This window comes from Leiobunum rupestre, chromosome 4 (assembly GCF_980474605.1).
Source record: "Leiobunum rupestre chromosome 4, qqLeiRupe1.1.hap1, whole genome shotgun sequence".
In the NCBI taxonomy this organism is placed as follows: Eukaryota; Metazoa; Arthropoda; class Arachnida; order Opiliones; family Sclerosomatidae; genus Leiobunum; species Leiobunum rupestre.
Genome location: NC_143387.1, coordinates 60,294,534 through 60,319,781, shown reverse-complemented (window position 1 = coordinate 60,319,781; position 25,248 = coordinate 60,294,534). Strand labels below are relative to the sequence as shown.

The window sequence follows — 25,248 nt, the reverse complement described above, 5'->3', positions numbered from 1 at the left end:
TCAATTGCACAAGGATTATATGAAATTCCCATTTTTCGGTTCAAGTTATGTTACGTAACAATTCACGAGTAGGCCTCTAAACACTTGGAGAGGTTAACGTTAATAGCATAAGTAACGTAATACCCCTAAGTATGACATTGGGGAAAATATTTACTACATCCTTTCTTCAAAGTGACGCTAAAAAAATTCGAAATAGCGCCACTCGGTAGCTGCGCCATGAACTTATCTAATCCAACTTCCTATAACCAAAAGTGACATAATTACCAAAAGTGTGTCAATCGGACCTATTTCTGAATGAATGTTACGAGCGAAATACAAGTTGGGAGGGGAGAAGGGAAAGAATGCCTTGGGGAGGGAAGGAAGTTAAAACCAACAAATAACGCCTCGTAGTGAGGAACGGAGGAACTAAGTAGCACTGGTCAAAGTTAGTGTATTTTTTGATTTTTCGTCGTTCTGTGGAGATGCTATCGCCATCTACCTACGATCTAATACCATAGACTAAAAAATATCCAGAAAGACGACATTAAATAGTCTTTTATGTGGTCGATCTCGAGTCGAGCATACATTAAACCTTTAGCATACGAAAGTACAGGGATTGTCACACTTTTGGTTATTATGTCATTTTTGCTATAACGTAATATTCCGAGAATTTGGCGCGATTTTGAAAATCGCCATTTTTAGGCTTAATGCGTATTTAGCCACATTAATTTCGTTTTCGCCGCGTGCTCGTATGTACCACTATGGTTACGTGACAGACGAAATTTTTCGGAGTACTATATGATTGGATGAAATTGAACTCTTGACTCCTTTTCTATGACCAATAGAAAAGTTAAACTTCCGGGTTACAAAGTTGCTAGTCGTTTTACTGATTTATCTTTGGTGAAGAAAGGATGTAGTAAGAAAAAATGCACGAGTGTCATACTTAAGGGTGTTATGTTACTTATGGTAATAGTGAGTGTAGGGTGCTGTTAGATGAAGGGCTTGCCACCATTCTCCTACCCGGCCACCTGAGATAAAAGCGTAAAAAGTCGCTAGATGACTTGGTTTTGCTTAGCTGATTATTATTATTTAATATTCAAAGTTTGAAACAGAATTGGTGTCCAAATTTTAGGTTTCATCCGAGTGTTTCTTTTTATTATAAAATGCAATCAAATTCTCCGATTACAAAATGTCTGACAACTCTCGCGAATAATTAGATAGAGAACATGATACGAAAACCCTACGAAAAATACGACAAGTAATATATCTCGGAGCGCGCGTCCCCACAGAATGTCTCGCACCAATTTGTTTTGATAAAATCCAACATCGGCCATGAGAACTCTAAAATATTCTTTTTCCCCCGTTTCATAATTTTTAAAACCAAAGCGAAAACGACGGAGAATTCGCTATAATTTCCCATCGCGCACTCTTTCTACATTTTTATAACTCTAAATTACGCGTTCATTTAAGCCTATTTTTATAAATTTTAGTTTAAAGATTTATTTTAGTTATCGTTTAGCCTTGGCTGCCGAGTTTTCGTACGCGATCTCGCGCGTTTCTCCGTAGTGTCGCTTTTGTATCCGAAAGGCGATTTTGTTTGATATTTATCCAAAACGCGATGATGGTAACTATAGTTCGATGATATCGTAATGTAACGAGAACGGAAAAAGCGCGTTTCATTTGGTTGAAGTTCTGTATATTTTTTTTTGCTTTGACTTTATCGGTGGTGGCTGATGTTCGATTCACTCTAACGTATTCTGTACAAAAATAGTTTACGTTTGTTGACTTATCCACCGCCTTGCGTCCGATGTCGCTGTAATCGTAAAACCACGAAGGAATGAGAAGTCCGAGCTTGGAACTGGGACAAATAAACTACTCGATCCGAATCGTAAGCCAAAACTACATTTTCTAAATTGCTACGCCTGCCAGCTCTCCTACCGAGAGAATCGCGAAACCTTTCCACCCAAAAACGAAGCACGTGCGGTAAAACGTTAGATTACGCGCTGAAGATATTAGGCCTAACTGTATTCGCTGATATTGCGCGCGTGTTTAATATTTGGGTGGAAAACTTTCCAATGTCGGATACCGTGGCGCTACAAGCGGCGCTGCTTTAAAGAAAGTAGCGGCTCGACGGAAAGTAGCTCTTTTTTTAATAGATGTCGCTAGCGTTGAAATAAAAAAAGAGGTACTTATAGGTACCCCTCGCGTTGATTGGATCGTTTTTGAATTAGTCAATAACATAAATTAAAGCAATTATAAACAATATTTTTACATAGGATATATAATTTATGTCAAGCCCACTAAATAGAGTATAAGTTGTCTAACTATAATACTATAGAATGGCTCTCTGACGACGTTATCATTTGGCTATTTTAAATTTTAGCTTCCTTGGCCATAAATAGAAAGCACCACGCTCTCCAGTAAAGTCGCGTTTTTTGAAGAATCTGATAAGATTCATGGCCATCTCTAATAACAGGGGCCTTTTCATAATACAGGTGGCAATGATAGAGCCGCCACTAGCTTTAAAAGAAACAAATACGCTATTTAAATTCGGTCTCAGTAGTTTATTTGTCCATGCTTTGGAAAACTTCAAAAAAAGTCTGAACGCGTGGTACTTACCTCGTGCCTCGTGTACCGTCTTAAGTCTAACTTATTTTGACAACGAGATCCATCGTACCCTGGTGGACACTTACAGGCGTTGGGATGAACGCATCGTCCACCGTGCAAGCATTTGGGCGTACATACAGCTTCAAATTAAAAGATGGTAATTAAAATTTCAATTGGTATCTGAAGGGGAAAGTTCAATACGAAAGTGGTACTTACGAACTTGACACTGTAAACCTTTGTACTCAGGGGGACACTGACAAAGATCTGGGTGTAAACAGGTGCCACCGTTCTTGCAACGATTGGTGCATATGGCTAAATTCATAAATGTACGAAAGTAAGTAATGCATTCATCAGTTACTTACGTTAACTCGTAAAACCATAAGGTTATAATATTGATCAACAAATATGTCTTTTTGGGAAACATTTTGCTGGCACATTTCACGTCATTTCACAGTGACGTTATCAAAGAAAATCACCCCTTAGCGAAGAGTAATAAAAGGCTACGTGAAACGCGAGAGCGAGTGGACGCGCAACTGCGACTTAATAACTTAACAATTTGTATGTGAAATATAGCAAGTGTCATACTTCTTCTGAAAATATTATAGACTTATGGTAAAACACGAAGATGGCGATTTGAAATTACGTTTCTGGCACAGTTTGCCCTTCCATCCTGAAGGACAATAGCATTTGTTGGGTCTCCAACATTTCCCACCATTTAAGCAGGGTGGATAGCAAACGGCTACGAAATTTAAAGTTCTTCTTTAAGCGCTACGAAATCCACCAAATGTCAAAATTATAAACCACTTATTACTTACGCGTGGAGCACCTGTCACCAATCCAGCCTTGCGGACAAGAACAAACGTTCAGACGAATGCAAGTTCCGCCGTTTCTGCAAGGTGGGAAACACACGCCTACCACACCAAATGGATAAGAGTTAGCGAAGGAACAATTGTAATCTTATAGGGTCATCATCACGCCCTTACCGGAACTGCAGTCCGATCCAAAGTAGCCCGGTGGACAGGCGCAGAAGCCCGGATAGAGGCAAGTACCACCATTGAGACAGCCCTGTTTGCAGGTCGGCTGGCCGCAACTGGGTCCGGTCCAGCCGTCCGGACAAGAGCACTTGTTTGGGGCCGCGCAAGTACCTCCGTTCAAACAGCCGTGGCTACACGTGGCTGTTAGAAATCACCTCGTTTTAATCCCAAGAACGATAAGCTGGGAGACGAATAAGATTGTCTTACATATTTCGCAGAATTTCCCGACGTAACCGTAAGGACAGGCGCAAGTGTTTCTTCCCAAACATCGCCCTTTGTTGCGGCACGAGGGTTCGCAGATGGCTGAAACGGGACTTATCAAATGGAATTCGGCAGTGGGTTTTAAAGAAAGAAAAGCCTACGCGTTTCGCAACGAAGCCCCTTAAAACCGAACGGACATCTGCACACTTCTGGGCGAATGCATAAGCCACCGTTTAGACAACCTTTGGTGCATATAGCTAAAAAAATAAAAAGCAGATAACTACACCAGATATTACCCGATGTTTTATAGATGGAATCTTACGTATGTGACAGAAAGTGCCAGTATATCCTGGTCTGCATTGGCATGTATCTGGGGCGGCGCAAATTTCGTGCCTTCGACATGTTTGTTTACAAATAGCTAAATAAAAGTATCAGTATTAGCATAATGCTTGGTTTGGAACACTAGCGTGCGTCATAATGCATTTTTCCTTACGCGCGTCAAAATGTTTGTACGTCCCCAAGTTGAGTGACGCGACGTTAAACGCGCTAGTGGAAACCGAGGCTTAGACTATCAAGGGCCCCCCTAAGTTTGAAACGAATGGGATTTTAAAGTTTGGCTAATGACTGGCCAAACTGGATACATGAATCGACCTGGTGGTGAAAAACCGAAACTTTGGACAAATCCCCCAATGCATGTTACCGTAGATGGCAAGAGGTAGTATATGTGGTAGGGGTGGGGGGATTGGGAGGATTGGCTCTTTTTCTGCACCAGGTAGCGTATATCCTAATTTTTATTTCTCCCGCGCCTGTCTAGTGCTGAATACATGGGCCCTTACGCCCAATTTGATCTTAGGGGACCCTTGATAGTCTTATGGTATAAGTGTACATCGAGAAACAGTTCGGGAATAAGAGAGCAGCTCCTTACCCACGCAAGCTATACCATCTCCCGAATAGCCAGGCGGACAAGGACCGCATTTGTGTCCATCGTCGCTCACGACGCAAGTAACTCCTTTATAGCAAGGGTTGACGGGATCACACGTTTTCAAATCTACAATCGCATTTCGTAAATGAATATGGAGACATTTCTCTATCTCGAGAGTAATATTCACCATTGCAAGTTATTCCATTCCCCGTTTGTCCTTGGGGACACGGTCCGCATATGAAGCCTCGTTCGGGCGCTAACAAGTCCGTACATTTGACCCCGGAGTGACAGGGGTTGCTTTGACAGTCGTTTATTTCTACAGAAATTATAATTCAAGCTTTGAACAAAGAATTAAAATGGAAGGTCATACCAGAGCAAACGTGTCCGTCTCCCGTCAGGCCCATGGGGCAAGGGCCGCAAACAAAGTCGGAATCGGTCTCGTTGCAAAGGACGCCGGTAAAGCAGGGATTGGGTGAACATTTGGATTTCCTTTCGTCACAAATATCACCTAGATTCCAAGGTTAGAAATGTTAGAAATACCACTGGACTATGTTAATTCTGTGATTAACAGAGTAAAAGGCAACTTTCAAAATGTTTTTAGAGGACCATCGCGATTTCTAATTCATTTCTTATCATGGAATCGCCATTTTCTTCTGAAGGGGGTTTATGATCTCTACGTGTATGACTCCAATGATTTTCACTCTACCTTCAAAATCAGGATGGCATTCGCACTGGAAGTCACCATCCACGTTAGTGCAGACACCGTTTTTGCACGGCGAAGAGCTGCAAGGATTGAGGGATACTTCGCAATTGATTCCTAAAGACATGGTAAATTAAAAAAGTGTCAATTATTACTTTCAACGGTTAATTACTAATTTCGAACCTGAGAAGCCATCGAGACATTCGCATTTGGCTCTACCACCGTCCTTGATTCCGGGTCGAACGCATTTGCCACCGTTCTCACAGTCGCACGGTAGAACCAGAACCCGTACGTTAAACTCTGTCGTCATGTTACACTCGTCCAATACAAGAAGCGAAAGATGCTCGTGATCGTCCACGATATTGGCTTGAGCTTTCCAACTTAATATTCCTTCTGTGGACACCTTCAGACCAGGAGTCGATTTTTTTACCACAAACCGTACCCGACCTCCTTCTGGGTCGTACGCCTTGAAGACGTATTCGAATAACTCGTTCTCGTAGGCTTCTAACGGTTCCGGCGGTACTTGAACAACGGGTGCAGTATTTCTAGGGTTTGGGGTCCATTTTCGACTGGAGACTTCCGGAGCGCATATGTCACATTCGTTGGTTGGATTAGCTTGATCGGCCAAGTAACAACTTCCCGAGATAATACAAGCACCAGACTTTAAAAAAATGTTCGTTAGGTAATCATAGAAAATCTTGTCACATTGAACATTAGGTCAAGAGTTTACCTGAGGTTCGCATTGTGGTCTTTGACTGTCGGTACATTTCTGGCAGAATGAGTCGTAGACTGTTAAGTACGTAGCTTCGCTAAACTTGATATTGTCATTGCTGATCTGTAATGAGGTAACAGCTTCATATTACTGCGAAACGATGAACGCGAATTGACGTACTTTTATTTCGTACGAAACTTGGGGTCCTGGAAAGTACATGGACAACTGGGAGAGAACGGGCAATTGACACACAACGTGGTTCTTGTCAATGTACTTGGCCGGAGTTATCATGCTTGATTCCGCCAACCGCCAAGACACGTCTCCTGGCTGAAAGAAAACACGATGTAAATACTAATATAAAGACCAACAACCTTTATCGACGTTCCACATTCCACATACCTGAGCTTCGGTGATCATACACGACAACGAATTAATCTCTTCGAAATTTCCTCCAGAAACTTTGGTCTCGCTGCATGGTGTTTTGGCCACGTTGCAAAAACCTGATTCACCGGCTTCACTCACGAATGGTAAGTCGCTTTCTAATAACAGAACGAAATTAAACTTAATGCATGTTCGGGATAAGGAATGATTGTCGTATCTGACCTTCACTCTGCGAACAGTCTTCCCCGGTGAAACCTGACTGGCAGACGCAGACGTTTCCTTGACAAGAGCCGCGCTTGCAACCACTGGGACAGTTAATGGCACTAACAATCTTGTAGGGAGGGATGTCATTGCCCAACGCGTCTCGAGGCCATCGAAGACGGTCGTTCAAGGTGGCTTCTTCGCACAAAGCTTCCAGAAGAGGCAACGAGTAGTAGGCCCACGTTAGGTTGTCCATCAAAGTAATATCTGAAGGTGACGAAAGCGAGTTAAATTTAAAGACCCTAGAAACTAGTTTGTAACTTACCGAGAATACAAACGTCGACGACCAAGGTTATGTTCCCGGCTAAGTACTCCGAGCATTCTTTGGCCACAGTGGTGTTGAGGACAACTTCTCGACACCATTCCAGGGCTTTTTCCTCGGTCAACCCCTTGGCCGTTGGCCACCGAGGAACGACGGGATTGAAATCGAAAGAATTTATATCACCAGTAAAAACGTAGTTTTCTCTAGGTCCAAAAGATGGCGCCACCATCAGAGCGATATCGCTACGATCGCTCTTGGACTCTGGTAGACGTTTATTGTTCAGAGCGGCCGGGTCTTTGTTAGATTCACCCTTGTAACTTAAATGTTTCTTTTTCGAACCTAAATGACAAAATAATATCATTTTAAAAAGGAATTATGAGACGAGAGCGTGTGTATTATTAGCGTAAGCGTGAACAAAGGACTAGAAGGACAAGGCCATGCGTCATTGACGCCCAGGAACTAAATCTAATCTTACTAATACACGATTTTCGCCTACTAGAAGTGGTGTTTCTTTTGGGTTGATCGTTTAGCGAATAGGAGAGGCCGACGCTACCGGAAGAGACAAGGTTTCCACGGAAATCCGCCTGCACAAACTGATCGGAGATGTCATGGAAGTCCAGCAACTGCGGGACGTTGATGTCGTCATTGCGTCGACACGTCTCCAAACAGTTGGACTTAGTGTGGTCGCATGACATATCCGCGTCATTAGCCGATGACAAGAGGTACAGGAAATTGGTTCTGTCGATGGCAGCCGGTGACATGGACTTCATAATATCGAAAGGCATGGGCTGATAACAAGTACAGAATGATTCCTTGATGGATTTAACTCGAGGCGGATTTTGGTCGAAGAGACTGTCCCCCGATAATAACCTTTAAAAGAATATTTTTTTAACGCAGGGCCCTTCATAATTTAAATTTAAGCCGGAGCCGAGTTAACGTCTACCTCCAAACATTAACGAATTCGTCCATTTGTCCAAACTCGTCAACGAAGAGCATGGGAGCTCCGTTGACGTCGTGAAAATCATTGGACTTGGAACCGTCGAATATACCGCAAAGACCTCTGGTGTGACCAAAGTCGGAGCTAGGCGCTTGCAAGGTTAGGGACATCCCCCACGACTCCAAGTAAGCGCGGACCATCGTTCCTGATTGAAACAGAACCTGTGGTTGGATTAATGGGAACACGTCACACACTAAATTAAGTAATATATAGTTCGATTTCTACGGGAAGATGCTGAGGACCGATATGACTTACCGTCAGTACTTTGCCGTCTTTCGACTCTTGCAGCTTAACGCTGGGTTGTTCTCCGTCCATTGTTGTGACCGAGACCTTGGGCACCGCGTCGTGTACCTCGCCGTGGCACGTGTCGACCACGACCAGCTCGTTGTCCTCTCGAGCCGCGAACCCGCAAGTACACGACACCAAAGACGGGAAATTGTTGCATTGCCAAATACGCGAGTGAACCTGCGACCAGTTTTCAAAGTCAATGACGCGTCGGTAAGCGAAAGTTTAAAACGTACCTCGAAATTCCGATTGGTGCTCTTGTATAAGACAAATGTCCCAGTGCCATAGTAATCGTACCGTCTGAAATCGTCAAACAGTGAAATTTAGCATTGTAAGTTTCTGTTAAGAGTTCTAGAGGAAGAAATTACTTTTTATCGAATGTTATGAAATGAGGTTCGGTAAATGCGTAACATCGACTACTGGGGATACTTGTTGTAGTGACCTAAAAATTGGAATATGTTAGGTTTTTAATACAATAAGTCTGTAATTATTGTCCATAAGTGTGTCAGTTAGTCGAAATAATTACTTGGCTATGTGTGGAGTGACGTAATAGGTATACGAAACTAACATACTTATGAAAAACAATTATAAAAATATGTTTAAAGGAATTCATTTACATCCTAAGAATATTAACAAATAAAGAAATTATCGGCTAGTGTAATTCGCAACCAAAATTTTCAGTAACGCCACCAAACGGAATCTATATGAACTAAGTTTGAAGGGGAAAACGAACCGAAGCCAGGTAGCCAAAGCGGTTATCAGCTGATTTTCGGAAGACGGTTTTCGCGTCTTGAAATAAAAATTCCAAAGGCTTACTTACTTCTTAATAGCGTTTTCCATTTGACGGCTCTCGAGCGCTCTAGATCGCTCTGATCAACATTTTATGTTCCATTTGCGTGCTCGGATATGCTCCGATCATGATTCGAGTGTTCAATTTCCCGCTCTCGGGTGCTCAGAGATCGCCCAAAACCGATCTCCCAATTTCGACAGATCAACGGATCGAGATCGAGATCGAAGCTAATTTTTGCGTGTTCCTTTTAGATTTTTTGGCAAAACGGCAGACCAAGACGCGATATTCAAATTACTAGCAGACGAAAAACAACAAAGTGCGGGAATATTTTAATGGAATGTTCCATTTGCGGTTTTAATCAAGTTGATTGGGGTGAGATCTATGACGTCAGAAACAGATTCGGAGCAATCAAATGGAAAACGCTATACATTTTTTCGATTTTAGCAAGTGTTGAGATTACGTTATTAACAAATGGACGTTTAAATGAAGAGGACGTGTCCGATGTAGGAAAATCAATATGTGCTGAAAAACGTAACTTACAACTGTAACTTTGTTCTAGTTTAATTGATTATTACGTAACAAATGGAAAAATTTAGCAGAATATAGATAAATACCTGTATTTTCATAATGCAGAATGGTTTCCTAATCATTTGTTTAGAACTGAGAAGAACACCAAACAAAATTTTTAATTTTATTACCCAGGCCTTTTGTGATTTTAAGAAAAAGGTGTAACCGAACGGAATTTAACCTGGTTAGCCACCCTGTTTAAAAAATAAACTTACAGCGTAAGATAAATTAATAGTTTAGAGCACCTTATTCCGTCATCAAATTTAACGCGTCTCCGAATGGAGCTGCCAAGCTTTTAGCCGACATCACTTTGCGTGTCACTCTCCAAAAAAAAAAAAAAATGGAGCTGCCATTTCGTTTCCCCGACATTTACTATTTTTGACGCAAAGGTCGCGTCACCTTTCGAAACTTTTGGTTGCGAATACCTCGATGGTTCAATAGATGTCGTTGTCGCTAAGTCAGTCCGAATTAGTGTTGATTAAAAATGAACCCATTTTAAAGGGGAGCGGTCAAGCTTTAACCAGTTAGATAGCCCTATAGCCCATTAAAAACTAAAATTTATGGCGAAAATCGCATAAAAAATATTGAGTGGTTAATTTTTAATAAAATAAAGAAATTTCGGGAAATCGAAAAGCGCGCGTCCGCCGCGACACCTGGTGAGAAGTCGGTGAGACGGGAAAACAACGTAAAAGCGCGCGCTGCTGAAGGAGCGAAAAATTTGTTTTGCACGCGCGGCGCGTTCCAGTTATATGAGACCTAAGCCTAAATTGCGCGATTTTAAAAGTTAGGATAGTTCGTAAATCGCTCATACGGGGTTAGGGGCGCTGGCGGCAGCCCCTAAGATGGCGGCGAAAATTCAAACCCAAACACCTTATTTTTCGTTTCAACTTTTTGGGCCAAAAGCTATTTTTTCAAGACAAAAAAAGGTACGTGTTAGTATATTGAACGTCTTGTTAATCTTTTGATACGGAAATAAGACCATATTTTTAAAAGCTTGGCCGTTCCCCTTTAAACGTATTTAGATTAACACGGAAGATTTAGAGCTAAATATAAAGGTGAATGGCATGAAACGTCAACCTAAAGTCCAAAGCCAAATAAAGCTTTCCAGCTAATTCCAATCGTTTTAACGAAACCGTCAAATAAACCAGTCGTCGCGTTACTAAAAATAGCCGCGGTCCATTCATTCCTGGCACCTTTCAACTCGAGTACGTGTGTGTCTTACTCAGAGGGGTTCGTCTCACCTCGACATCGAGGGTGTCGTATCCACTCCAGAAGGGATCGTCTTTGGCCTGTAGGGTCGTCTCGATGACGTTGAGCGTTGAGCCATCATTCATGAAGTCCTGGACAGCTTTGACTTTAACTTCGGCGGAACCGCAGTCGACGTCGCACTCGCCCGTCGAAATGGCCACTTGGCACGCTGACAGAGAAATGTCGGCGGGACGCATCTGAGACGCTAAGAGTATCCGACGCGAGAAAAACAAATTTATGATCGCGGAACAGCGAGGGTGAAATAAAAGATACACTTAGAAACACCGACCCACGCGGTTAATAAATACGAGTGATTTATTTACGAGACGGTAATATTCCGCTATGCTACAATATCGATATCTAGCCGCTTCTAACAATACGCTTTCGAATTCTGTATTAAAGAGATATATTCTATATCAAAACATCGTCTGCTAATCAGCCAGACTAATGATAATTATCGTACAGGTTGATAATTTAGAGATAATATTTAAGCCTAAGATAATTCCAACTGGTGCCCTATATGGTACGCTATTTTCGATAATTCGGATAGTGACGTCGATAATTTTCGAATTTACTCATGTACAATAGTTTTTAAATTTGCTCGATAATTTTAGAATTCGTTAATGCTCAATAATCTTCGAATTCGTTAATGCTCGATAATCTTCGAATTCGGTAATGCTCGATAATCTTCGAATTCGTTAATGCTCGATAATCTTCGAATTCGGTAATGCTCGATAATCTTCGAATTCGTTAATGCTCGATAATCTTCGAATTCGTTAATGCTCGATAATCTTCGAATTTGTTAATGCTCGATAATCTTCGAATTTGTTAATGCTCGATAATCATCTAATTTGTTAATACTCGATAATCTTCGAATTTGTTAATGCTCGATAATCATCTAATTTGTTAATACTCGATAATTTTCGAATTTGTTAATGCTCAATAATCTTCGAATTTGTTAATACTCGATAATTTTCGAATTTGTTAATGCTCGATAATCTTCGCATTTGTTAATGCTCGATAATCTTCGCATTTGTTAATGCTCGATAATCTTCGAATTCACTAATGCTCGATAATTTTAGAATTCACTAATGCTCGATAATTTTAGAATTTATCGGAAAACCAATTTTTAATTTTTGTTGAGACTTAAGAAGTAAGTAGTTCCAATAATCAGAAAAAAATTCAAATGTACCGACAATTCTCAAACGTACGATATTTGTTTCCTAATATAGATTATTTTATAATTTTGCTACCATAATTAATTTCCAGGAACTGGGAACACTGCTGCTAATGCACACCACGACTTGTTTATATATTACCTATCCATTTAAAACGTGGTAGTCGGTTATCGAAATTTAAATAGACAGTCAATGAAAGGAAGGGTAGATTAATTAATTAAACAAATTGGTGCCCACCCCCTCTTCAACCAAGTTTAACTCCGATAAAATAATCCCCAATTAAAATTTCACGCTAACTTGCCGGCGATATAAAAAATTCTCTTTATCGGCCTCGTCAAATAAATAATTCTCTTCAGAGAAAACCGCTCTTAAATCAGCGGCATTCACGAGAGAAATTTAACAATATAAGTACCTACACATTACTCTGGTTTTCAGTTGAATGACCACCTTGCAGTTGGGCGACAGTGAAGGGCACAGGTAAGGGATGGAGAGGGAGAACCTCAGCCGGTGAACGCTGCCATCCTCTTGTACGCTCAAAGCGTTGGGTTCCACCTTTATAGGAGCAAAATTCGGGTGAACGCGATAATATATTGACTTTGCTTCACGCCAAAATGTGGTCGCCACCGTTTTGTATACACCACGACGCAGCATTTCTGTACAAACCACGACGCAGCCATTTTGTACAAACCACGAGGCAGCCATTCTGTACAAACCACGAGGCAGCCATTTTGTACAAACCACAACGCAGCCATTTTGTACAAACCACGACGCAGCCATTTTGTACAAACCACGAGGCAGCCATTCTGTACAAACCTCGACGCAGCCATTTTGTACAAACCACGAGGCAGCCATTCTGTACAAACCACGAGGCAGCCATTTTGTACAAACCACGAGGCAGCCATTCTGTACAAACCTCGACGCAGCCATTTTGTACAAACCACGAGGCAGCCATTTTGTACAAACCACGAGGCAGCCATTTTGTACAAACCACGAGGCAGCCATTTTGTACAAACCACGACGCCGCCATTTTGTACAAACCACGATGTAGCCATTTTGTACAAAATAAGTACCGTATAATCTAGGAGTAACAAACACAAGGAGAACACCGCTAGCCTTTAAACGCGCTTACGCAGTATTGTGTACAAATTTCATTGGACGAGCCTTTACGCTGAACGTTTTAAGGGGTGGAGGGGGGAAGACAATTTCCGAATTTTCCCCTTCCGACGGCAACAGGCGCTAGCGTTCTCCTGGTGTGGGGTGCTGTGTTGGTTGCTCCTAAGTATAATAGACGCTTCAATAATAAGTAGTACTACATAGAGCGTGGACGTGCAAGTTACTTTTTATGTGGTCTTTGTAAGAGCTCGTTTCAAAAAGGGCAAAACGCCGCTATGGTTGAGTTGACGCGAAAAACTTGTGTTAGGATTAACGCAGATTATTTCGTTGACCACCAGGTGAAACCCGAAATCGTCACCCAATCGCTACTCCCCCACTTTATTCATAAAAGCTATAAGTAAGTGGACCATGATTCTTGGTGGAACATGTGGCGCCATCTAAACTACTGATAGTTACATTTTGAAAATAAAGGCTGATCAAAATGATCGTTTAACTAGAAATTTAGCTCTAACTTTGAACTCGTTAATTTAAAATGCAAATTATTAATTGAATGAATCATCATAGAAGTGATGACAGTAGAAATGACCTTGAAGTCGCGAAGCGGTGAGGATTGCAGCCCCAACTTCAAACAAGATGTCACGGACATTTAAGTACACATAATCCCCCCCTCCCCGTTGTATTAAGTATATTTTAAATTATCTTGTACCTTCACTTAATAAACCCAAGATGAATTTCGGAAATAAGGTAGCGAAACGCGAACCCGTAAATTTAAATTAATTTTTAGACACACCGAATTTTTCGAGATACCTGGTTTTGCAAATAAGGTAGCGAAACGCGAACACGTAAATTTAAATTAATTTTTAGTTAAACCGAATTTTTCGAGTTACCTGGTTTTGCAAATAAGGTAGCGAAACGCGAACACGTAAATTTAAATTAATTTTTAGTTAAACCGAATTTTTCGAGTTACCTGGTTTTGCAAATAAGGTAGCGAAACGCAAAATATGTTTTTCGGAGTTAGAACAATTGGTACGAAATTCAAATATCACAATAGTGCCTACGAGGGCTATGAGGTCCCGCGAATTGGCCAGAAATCTCACTTAAATTTAAAATTTCTAAATGCAACCGAAAACGTAGTTCAGAAATGATCAGTCCTAACTAAAAATATAATTTTCCACCAAGTCGGTCTTAATTTAAAAACGTATGTAGATTTAAATCGAATATCGCCATATATAGTGAGTTGCAGGCTAAGAAAGACAAAATATATAGTACAATCGGCACAAGGATACCTCAGATCGTTTCCGGTCATTCCACCGCGCGAAATTTGAATTTGGCCATTTTACGGTCAAATTCGAATTTTGCTCTTTTTGTCGTCTTTTAGCGCCATCTAGAGACCGAAATTGGAATCTTTATTTGTAAATTTCATAATTGTGGTGGTGAGCAAATTTAAAAGATAAGGCATTCCTATCATTCTTAAATTGAAAATAGTATTTATAATTATTTAATTTTGTTAATTTATTTCTACGTCTTACCAGTTAAATCGGCAGTTTCTTTTAAAATAGTTACCACGCTTTCTTTGGGGTAACGTTGTCTTAATGAGCTATAGACGTTTAAAATTATGTTTTTATCTTTACTTTTTAACAATAAACCTTTATCGTGCTTTTTATAGTAACCTCTTGGGCTATTTAAAATATTTGGAGCTTCAATTATCGAACCTTCTTTAGCTGCATTCAGTAATTAAACTCATGACAACATGAAATTAAAAAATAGATTCCAATTTCGGTTCCTAGATGGCGCGAAAAAACGATGAAACTCACGAAATTTGAAATTGACCGTAAAGTGGTCAAATTTAAATTACGCGCGGTCGACTGGCCGGAAATGGTCTGAGGTATCCTTGCGCCGACTGTACTATATATTTTGTCTTTTTTAGCCTGCAACTGACTATAGCAATAAAATGGGCAAATGACCAACTTGTGGGCCCCCGATCTCCAAAATTCATAACGGGCTACCGAGGGCATGATATTTCTTTTCGATTGAGATATCCCTGGCCCTTCTAAGCCTAATTCTTGGCAATGTTGGGCATTTTCGTCATAGAGCTGCTCAGCTCATTCACCGCTCGCAGTCGCTAGCCTAATATCCGCTCAAACGCACGTAATTTTGAGCAGTAAAATCGGCACTTCTCTCTTTTCGCCCTTTTTAGAGTGGTTAAATCGGCACTCCTTTCTTTTCGCTCTTTTTAGAGTGGTAAAATAAGCGCTCCTCTTTTTTCGCTCTTTTAAGAGCGGTAAAATCGGCGCTCCTTTCTTTTCACTCTTTTTCAAGCGGTAAAATAAGCGCTCCTCTCTTTTCGCTCTTTTTTAGAGCGGTAAAATAAGCGCTCCGCTCCTTTCGCTCTTTTTAGAGCGGTAAAATAAGCACTCCTCTCATTTTCATTTCGCGCTCTTCTAAAAAACATTTTACCGCTCAATGACGCTCATAACAACACAAGCGCTCACAATGAGAGGAGCGGCGGTGCCCATCACTGATTCTTGGAGAGTTATGTGAAATACGGCGGCATCAGCATCGGCGGAATCGGCTACACTGTACGTGAGCCCCACTGGTACTCACAAATCCCTTAGGGATTGTGTGTAAAAACCGGAAACAACGTTTATTCAACGGCGAGTCGGTAGAGCCGCTTGAGCGTTACTGAATGCAGCCCTGGTGAGGGGCAGAGGGGTAATGGCATGTTTTGGCGGGAAACAAAGTCTTTGCGAAGACCGAAGAAAGGCGGATTGTTTACTTACCTTGATGCCCAAGAAAAAAGCTTCGCTGACGAAGGTAGAGTTACGAACGGAGTTGGCCGTTTCTTCGTAAACTTGCACCTCGCAGACCACCTGAATTTCGGAGAGGTACGTGGGTTAAAATGGGAGTTTGGGCCCGTGAAATTCTCAATTTATAATCTTATCCTCGCCTACCCTGTCCCCGAGTTTGAGGAATTCCACGATTTGAATGGTGTCCTGTAGTTCCCGTACGTCGTAGACCGTTCTTAACAACACTCTGGTGTCTTCCGGTTGAAGTAATTTGTACCATATCACCGTAAAAACCTGGTATGAAGTTATCAATAAAGAATGTCAATTTAAACTGGCTTCGGATTGGGTTTAGGGGGATTCGTACCCTTTCTGGGGGTGCTACTTGGTGGCCGAAAGTTCCGAAGGAGCAGACCAGTTCGACTGAGTTGTTGAAAACCCGCGGTTGAATGTGTGGTTTGCTGGGAAGACTGATGGCTTCAATGGCTGAAAAGATATAGATTCTTCATAAGTTAATAATTTAGTTAAATTTACTGTTCCATAAGTATGGCCATTAACTCTAAAATGCTGTTCCATAATTATGACCATTAACTCTAAAATACTCTTCCATAAGTATGACCATTAACTTTAAAATACTGTTCCATAAGTTAAGTATGACCATTAACTCTAAAATACTGCTCCATAAGTTAAGTATGACCATTAACTCTAAAATCTGTTCCATAAGTTAAGTATGCCCATTAACTCCAAAATACTGTTCCATAAGTATGACCATTAACTCTAAAATACTGTTCCATAAGTATGACCATTAACTCTAAAATACTGTTCCATAAGTTAAGTATGACCATTAACTCCAAAATACTGTTCCATAAGTATGACCATTAACTCTAAAATACTGTTCCATAAGTTAAGTATGACCATTAACTCCAAAATACTGTTCCATAAGTATGACCATTAACTCTAAAATACTGTTCCATAAGTATGACCATTAACTCTAAAATACTGTTCCATAAGTTAAGTATGACCATTAACTCTAAAATACTGTTCCATAAGTATGACCATTAACTCTAAAATACTGTTCCATAAGTATGACCATTAACTCTAAAATACTGTTCCATAAGTATGACCATTAACTCTAAAATACTGTTCCATAAGTTAAGTATGACCATTAACTCTAAAATACTGTTCCATAAGTATGACCATTAACTCTAAAATACTGTTCCATAAGTTAAGTATGACCATTAACTCTAAAATACTGTTCCATAAGTATGACCATTAACTCTAAAATACTGTTCCATAAGTATGACCATTAACTATAAAATACTGTTCCATAAGTATGACCATTAACTCTAAAATACTGTTCCATAAGTTAAGTATGACCATTAACTCCAAAATACTCTTCCATAAGTATGACCATTAACTCTAAAATACTGTTCCATAAGTATGACCATTAACTCTAAAATACTGTTCCATAAGTATGACTATTAACTCTAAAATACTGTTCCATAAGTATGACCATTAACTCTAAAATACTGTTCCATAAGTATGACCATTAACTCTAAAATACGGTTCCATAAGTATGACCATTAACTCTAAATTACTGTTCCATAAGTATGACCATTAAATCTAAATTACTGTTCCATAAGTATGACCATTAACTCTAAATTACTGTTCCATAAGTATGACCATTAACTCTAAAATACTGTTTCGTAACAATGACCAATAAGTCTAAAATACTTTACCATAAGTATTACCAATAAGTCTAAAATACTTTACCATAAGTATTACCAATAAGTCTATACTACCGTTTCATAAGTATTACCAATAAGTCTATACTACCGTTTCATAAGTATGCCCATTAAGTCAAAAATACTGTTCATAAGTATGGGCATAAGTCTATAATACCGTTTCATAAGTATGGACATAAGTCTATAATATATAATTATATTATACTATATTTAGATTAAATTATATACGTCTGGCTATAAAATTAACTACATGTATGAATCGCGAATATTAAAATGATTTTCTTCCAAATTCTTATTTTACGTGAAAAGGTATATATTTACTTTTGCAATTTGTCTTTTCAGTGTACATAGAGCCACGTAGCGGCCAACGCGAGAAGCTTATAAATTTCTGAATTTCCGTTTGTTAAGCAGGCGATTATTGTTTAACAAAATAAAATCGTCCCCTACAGCTAGCTAATTATTCGTACAACGTCCGCAAAAATTACGAAATTATCGAATCTCGACTAGATTTAATAATATAAAATTCTGGAGAAAATAAAAACCATTTTCCTCTAAATATTAAAGGGGAACGGCCAAGCTTTTCCAAAAATTACCTTATTTCCGTATCAAAAGATCAACAAGACGTTCAATATACTAACACGTACCTTTCTTTGTCTTGAAAAAATAGCTTTTGGCAAAAAAATTGAAACGAAAAATAACGCCAGGTGTTTGGTTTGAATTATCGCCGCCATCTTAGGGGCTGCCGCCAGCGCCCTAACCCCGTATGAGCGATTTGCGAACTATCCTAACTTTTAAAATCGCGCAATTTAGGCTTAGGTCTCTTATAACTGGAACGCGCCGCGCGTGCGAAACATATTTTTTGCGTCTACAGCAGCGCGCGCTTTTACATTGTTTTTCCGTCTCACCGACTTCTCACCAGGTGTCGCGGCGGACGCGCGCTTTTCGATTTCCCGAAATTTCTTTATTTTATTAAAAATTAACCACTCAATATTTTTTGACGCGGTTTTCGCCACAAATTTTAGTTTTTAATGGGCTATAGGGCTATCTAACTGTTTAAAGCTTGACCGTTCCCCTTTAATATAAAGATAAAATGTTCTTTATTTACTTTTACAATTACTTCAATAACGAAATTATCGAAGCCTGACTTTGGAACTTCACACCCCCGAAAATCTAAACAAAGAACCAATAAGAAGACTAAAGGAGAAACCAAACCAAACATCGCAAAGTAAATAAAACTTCGAGTAAAAATCCATTTCGTTGTTTCTTTAATTTCTTTGAGTAAAGTTACATTACCATAAAATAAACAATAGCGCGCGCTACTTAGCTATAACGGGTAATAAGGAGAGTGTTTGGGGAGCGCAAAGAACAAAAAAAAGAGGGAAGTCATTGGTACGGAAAAAGGATTACTCTTAATGCGAAAAACGGCCGTGGAATATATGCAAATTAAGCGAGACCCCGACATCTAAGAAGGCGAACAAAACCGTGGCAAAAAAGGGAGAGAATTAGTAGAAGGGGAACATCTTAAACGAGGGCAGTTAATTGGCAAGGACCGGGAATTCCTCCTTCCGATTCGGCGCGGAGAGAAAAGGCTCCAATTGACCCTCCAACCGGAAGCGCGAATGGAAGGTACAACGGACATTGGAGCTATATCTCCTAATTAAAATAATTTGCATTTTAAATGAAGCAAAAATCTCGAAACGGCTGAACGACTTGGCAAAGCTGGAGCCTCTTCAAATCGTGGACTTTAATTTCCAAATACATAAAGACCAGGCCCACTCTCGTGATACCCCGAAGATACACTCCTCCCGCACGGAGAGATAGCCTACGATTATACCGTAGTGTCGTAACCCTTAAACTGTCATAAAGGGGGAAGGGTTACACCAGAAAAGGCGGAAGGGCGTGGTTTTTCTTCCGGGTATCACGACATATTTTCAATTCATCTGACTACAATCTTGGTGGGCGGGATTTAGGTGTTTCAAGAACGCATTCGGGTACCGAGCATATGGGTGTACCATATGGTATCATTCTCGCGTACTTTGTAGCGTAAGTTCGTCTACTTTTTAATCGCAAAATCTAAACATAGATGGCGATACGGTAGGCTTAGAATCTCTAAATTCCCATTTTCTTTGTACGTGAATGTATTTTTAGTGTCGTGTAAGGTTTTGATTGCGTCGCGTAAGGTTTTAGACTTAATCTTAAGCCTCTTATTTAGCAAGTCAAATTTGAGCTGAGGCTGATTATTTAGCCTTTTCGGGTTTTGGGACGTACGCCATCGGGATATATTTTATAGTTGAAACCGGAATAAGTATCGTAATGTACGAATAGCAATTTTTAGCCTCACCCCCCCATAGGTAAAGAAGCTGTTTTTTACGATGCTGTCGTTGGTGGTGTCGGTGTCGGTGAAGGTGGTGATGAATACACCGCGGCGCTAGATCTGACCATTGAGTTGGGAATATTAATCTGGAGATCCAATCAAATCTGCTCCCCGCGAAACAAGTTTTTGAAAATTACGAATGTGCCGTCTCCTCTAAAATGACGAGAAAACGTTATCATTTGACCCGTGGCGCCATCCATTATTTTGGAGAAAAAACATTTTGCTGGAAACCGCGTCTTATTTGAACGAGCCATTGCGAGATAGACGGCGCCACGGGTAGAATGATAAAGTTTTATTGTCATTTGGGAGCAGACGGCAGTATTCTTATTTTTTAAAAACTTGTTTTGAGAAATACTGAAATCTGACGTTTTGATTGGACCTCTAGATTAATATTCCCAACTCAATGGATCTGACTAGCAAGGAGATGACCCGACGAGATTTTCACCGATTTTGTTTAAATAGTTCTTTTGATAAAATAACTTTGGCCATCTTGTTGAAATGTTGCCTCCCCGCTTCAGCTGTGGATCCGTTTTCTCTCCCACTAAAGAGTTTATGAACTCATTCTTAGGCATTGGCTGAACTATTCCAGGGAAACATTTCAACAAGTTGGGCAAGCGTAAAGACATTTTATAAAATCAACAGTTCGGGGTTTAAGTAGAGCTTCGTGTAACTTGAAAAAATTTTAAATATTAAAATGATAAAAAATTGTATATTGGGTTAATTCAAGTTAATTTGGGTAAATGCGTGTAAAATTGAAACAGCCAATTGGGTAAATACAAGTAAAGTGGCTAAATTTAGGTAAATGCCATTAAATAAACAAAATTTTGGTAAATTCAAATAAAATTTACCCAAATTTAGCCAATTTAATGGCTTTGGAAAAAAAAAGTGACTTTACTTGAATTTACCCTAATTTATCTAATTTTATGGCATTTACCAATTGTCCTTCCATAACCAATTTTTTTTAAATTTACCCAATTTTCACAATTTACTAATATTAACAGAAATGTACATTCATATACCCATTCTTACCCATTTTAAATAATATAACCCAAATTTACTTATATTTACTCAATTTGCTAATTTTCCCCCAAATTTACACGCATTTACTAAATTAAACTGAATATACCCAAAATCTGCGATTTCTCCATGTCAATTTCCATAGGAAAAAGTAGATTTTAAGTTATCAAAAACATTTTTGGTTGCCATGGCAAAACTGAAGTCCTTCGAAACTTTTCCTTTTTGGGAAATTTCAAGGTACATAAAGGTCTACTAATCCCCCTAATTTAAACAAAATCAGTTAAGTACCCGGCTAAACGGCGATTTCATACTGAACGGAACTTGATAGAAATTGAATTGAGACGTCGATCGATTGGTCTTAGTTACCCCACCAGTACCTAAGTTTCAATTATCAATTTTGGGCAATCGCGGACCCACAAAATCCAAAAACGATAGTTTATGAAAGGTTAATCATACATCAATCGATAAAAAAATGTGGGAGAGCTTGCAGAAATATAATTTTTAACGTTCGGACCCGTAAACCTCGACATTTGATTTCTTGAAACCGTTTGGGGGAATCTGTTCCATGGCGCCGAATCCCATTCGACCGAAAAAGCCGAACTTTGGCGGATTTAGGATTCGGTCTAATGGGATTGTCCCATTCGACCGAAAAACCCGCACTTCTCCTGGTTTATTATTCGGTTTTATCCGTTTCAGCATCTGTCAGAACAGCATGCAGTGTTACCTTACCTAACCTAACCTAACCTAACCTAACCTCACCTAACCTGACCAGGCAATTTTTAAAGTGGTCAACTCATTTGCCCACTACCACCACAATTTCCTTTACTTTCCTAAGCCTAACTATTTCCACTAAATTTTTTAAAGCAGACGAAAACTAAAAATTGTTATTATTTAGACACCCAGTTTTTATGCTATGCTATTTTATTAAATTTTATTAGATACAAATACAAATTTTAAGCAATTTATTTAAAAATTTAGCGTAAATTAGATAGCGTCGATTAGAAAAATACAAAACCCGCCTTTGGGCTAATTTCATCAAAAACATTGGCGGAATTCGGTCTAATGGGAATTCGGTCGAATGGGATTCGGCGCAATGGGAAGATACCGTTTGGCGCTAGTTCATATTGCTTAGGTCCAAAGTTACAAATTACCAAAAGTGTGCAAGTTCCTATACTTTCCAATGCTAAAGATTTACTGAATGTCGTTATCGACATAAGACCACATAGAAGGCTAGGCTAGGATGGACAACCAATTTTCTGGTTTGTTCTTTCGTGTTTTGTATTAAAACGTAAATAGATGGCGGTAGCGTTTCTATCGAGTACACGTGGCAAAAAATCAAAACGCTTGCTAGCCTTACCATCGACAAACTACTAGCAGCATAAGTGGATAATAAACATAAGTATGGCACCTCCTATTCACCCAATGTAAATTTTTTAATGATAGTGTGTTTCGCTAATGACAACGTAAGCTAATACGTACCGACGGACTGACAACTCTCCGCGAACTGCTCGATTTACGGATCTTCCTCCAAATCAGTGGCGGCGTAAGGGGGGCGAGGGGTAGCCAGGGGGTGCCATCGGAGAACCTCGAGGGGGGAGGGTGCAAATCAGATCGATTAAACTTGAAGAAGACGGACCCGTGAAAACATCTGCACGGTCCCGGGGGTGTCACAAAACACTGCCGCCCCGGGGACCCAGCCTTCTTAAGCCGCCACTGCTCCAAATACTATAAATCAGCGGTTCCCAAAAGGTGTTCCGCGGAACCCTGGGGTTCCGTAAAAGGGTCACAGGGGTTCCGAGAATTCGCAGCGCGGCCATCTTTGTTTGTGTCAAGAGTTTAAGATAAGTAAAAAAAAATGAGTTGGGGTTCCGCCAGAAGTAGGTGGATAATTTAGGGTTCCATAGCAAAATAAAATTGGGAACCGCTGCTATAAATAACGCTTACATTTGGAAAATAATCATGAATTATTGAATCGGAAGATAAAAATAACTATTATAAACACTGACTGTATTTGAGAAATTAGTTTTGTCCATAATTTATCATCTTAAGCCCTAAGCCTAGGATAATAAATTCCCGCCTCAGAGCCGCTTCGCGAACACAGTCATGACGTAAGTCACTAAAAAAGTGACGTAAATCTCGTCACTAGAGAAAGTGACGTCATTTACGTCATTTCCCTTAAACAAGGTATCATTTAAAAATTTATCTTATGGACACACTTAGGGTAATTATGCCACTTATGCTAGTAGTAGTTTGTCGATGGCCTTACCTTGCGCTTCCTTAGTTCTCGAAGCCCTCACCAGGTGGCATTATTTCAACTTTATAACTTCTTTCCCTCCCCAATGTATACCCTCCCCTATCCACTCCCCCTTTTTACTTAGCTCGTGACATACGTTAAAAACGGTCCGATTGACACACTTTTGGTAATTATGTCACTTTTGCTTGGGTGTTTGTTTGGTTAACTTTGGGAAAAATAACAAATAACATCATTATTGGTGTACATGACTATTTCTGATATAAGTTAAAAGGAACCACCTATGGACCAAAGAATATAAAGCCCCAGGAATGGAAGGTGTAGCCAAAGAGTATAAAAACTACGTAACCTAGAGATATAATGACGGTCGAAAGCAGTAAAGGAAGTTGTAGCAACCGGGGGGGAAGTCACTCAGTGAATTTGCACTTCAAATTTCGGTACCGCAGCGCCACTACGGCAGTTTTAAGTGGCAATCATTTTGATTTAGTTCAACATTCTTGAAAATTCCTTACGGAATTGGTTACCTTTAGGACTTGGCAACGTTAGAGAACAAACGCCTTATTCTTCACTTTTTGAAAATAAACACCGAAACAACGAATCCACAAATTCTAACAAAAAAAATCACGAAACAGTAACCAATTACTGTCACTTTTTTGAATTGATAGATATTAGACAATTAAATATCCAAAATGCCAAATTTAGCACCTCCGCAACACCGTAACTGCGATTTTTCTCCGGTTTTATTATTTATTGTACTAAATACTGCCGTAGTGGCGCTGCGGTACCGAAATTTGAAGTGCAAATTCACTGAGTGACTTCCCCCCCGGTTGCTACAACTTCCTTTACTGCTTTCGACCGTCATTATATCTCTAGGTTACGTAGTTTTTATACTCTTTGGTGTAGCTCCGTCTAGTGGAACTTTTGCGCTTCTCGTTTTTAAAGAGAGGCCGGGTTGCGTTAACCGTTTCCGGTTATTCTGATTTGCTTTGCCGGAAGTTTCTATCGCAGCCAAAACACGCGGCCAATAATATCAATCCGTCCATTCCTGGGGCTTTATATTATTTGTATGGACTGCATTGCAAAGGATGATAAAATACGCTAATAAGTATATTAGTCCATAATGAAAAGAGATAAAAAAAGCTAAACAATAAACAAATTTGAAGAAATTTAAAAACTTACAACCATAGCTCGTACCAATAGATCTTCGAGCAAACATAAAGACGGACCATTATGGAGTAATCTACTTATTCGCGTATTTTATTCATGAAATAGCCCAGGTTTATTTTCCTTAAAGCAACTGCCGGCTCTATCATTGCCACCTGTATTATGAAAAGGCCCCTGTTATTAGAGATGGCCATGAATCTATCCGAATCTTCGAAAAAAAAATTACTTTCGTGGAGAGCGTGGAGCCATCTATTAATGGGAACGGAAGCTAAAATTCAAAATAGCGAAACAGTAACGTCGTCAGAGAGCCATTATAGAGTATTATATTTAGACCACTTTTACTCTACTTAGTGAACTTTAACATAAATTATATATCCCATATAAAATATATGCTAAACAATTACTATTATTGAAGTTATTGACAAACTTACAAACGAGCCAATCAACGCGAAGCATACTTTTATGTCCCGCCTTTTGGGTCAAAATGTAGCTTCAGCATCTTGTTTTGATTTCGACGCCAGCGACATCTGTTGAAAAAAGAGCTACTTCATCCAGAGCCGACACTTGCTTTAAAAGGAAGTATGAACTTTATATTTAATAAATGTACCACCAGGGCTAACAGAAGCTAGCGGTGATAGGCGCTAGTTAAGTTAAAAACTGTGCCCGGAGATGAAGAA

General features: G+C 39.8%; 1 protein-coding gene across 3 annotated transcripts in view; it reads right to left on the bottom strand.

The window, feature by feature from the left end:
* Positions 1-1,107: 1,107 nt before the first annotated feature.
* LOC149948568 (von Willebrand factor D and EGF domain-containing protein-like) overlaps positions 1,108-25,248 on the bottom strand; it is a 196,250-nt gene continuing 172,109 nt past the window's right edge. Inside the window, exons 3-31 of one of the 3 annotated variants that reach the window (XM_090173617.1) lie at positions 16,388-16,506; positions 16,189-16,317; positions 16,018-16,107; positions 12,541-12,676; positions 10,940-11,151; positions 8,710-8,783; positions 8,578-8,641; positions 8,312-8,521; positions 8,003-8,217; positions 7,535-7,929; positions 7,063-7,398; positions 6,759-7,004; positions 6,555-6,694; positions 6,336-6,482; positions 6,174-6,278; positions 5,627-6,104; positions 5,450-5,560; positions 5,114-5,251; positions 4,931-5,059; positions 4,747-4,869; positions 4,144-4,239; positions 3,983-4,078; positions 3,828-3,923; positions 3,570-3,761; positions 3,402-3,497; positions 3,230-3,325; positions 2,803-2,898; positions 2,599-2,726; positions 1,108-1,792 (exon numbers count right to left, since the gene is read on the bottom strand). In XM_090173617.1, the coding sequence (XP_090029743.1) occupies positions 1,766-1,792; positions 2,599-2,726; positions 2,803-2,898; positions 3,230-3,325; positions 3,402-3,497; positions 3,570-3,761; positions 3,828-3,923; positions 3,983-4,078; positions 4,144-4,239; positions 4,747-4,869; positions 4,931-5,059; positions 5,114-5,251; positions 5,450-5,560; positions 5,627-6,104; positions 6,174-6,278; positions 6,336-6,482; positions 6,555-6,694; positions 6,759-7,004; positions 7,063-7,398; positions 7,535-7,929; positions 8,003-8,217; positions 8,312-8,521; positions 8,578-8,641; positions 8,710-8,783; positions 10,940-11,151; positions 12,541-12,676; positions 16,018-16,107; positions 16,189-16,317; positions 16,388-16,506 (4,520 nt within the window). In that variant the 3' untranslated portion in view covers positions 1,108-1,765. The remainder of the gene's footprint in view (positions 1,793-2,598; positions 2,727-2,802; positions 2,899-3,229; positions 3,326-3,401; positions 3,498-3,569; positions 3,762-3,827; positions 3,924-3,982; positions 4,079-4,143; positions 4,240-4,746; positions 4,870-4,930; positions 5,060-5,113; positions 5,252-5,449; positions 5,561-5,626; positions 6,105-6,173; positions 6,279-6,335; positions 6,483-6,554; positions 6,695-6,758; positions 7,005-7,062; positions 7,399-7,534; positions 7,930-8,002; positions 8,218-8,311; positions 8,522-8,577; positions 8,642-8,709; positions 8,784-10,939; positions 11,152-12,540; positions 12,677-16,017; positions 16,108-16,188; positions 16,318-16,387; positions 16,507-25,248) is intronic. The other 2 variants (XM_090173619.1, XM_090173620.1) reach the window with 2 other exon arrangements.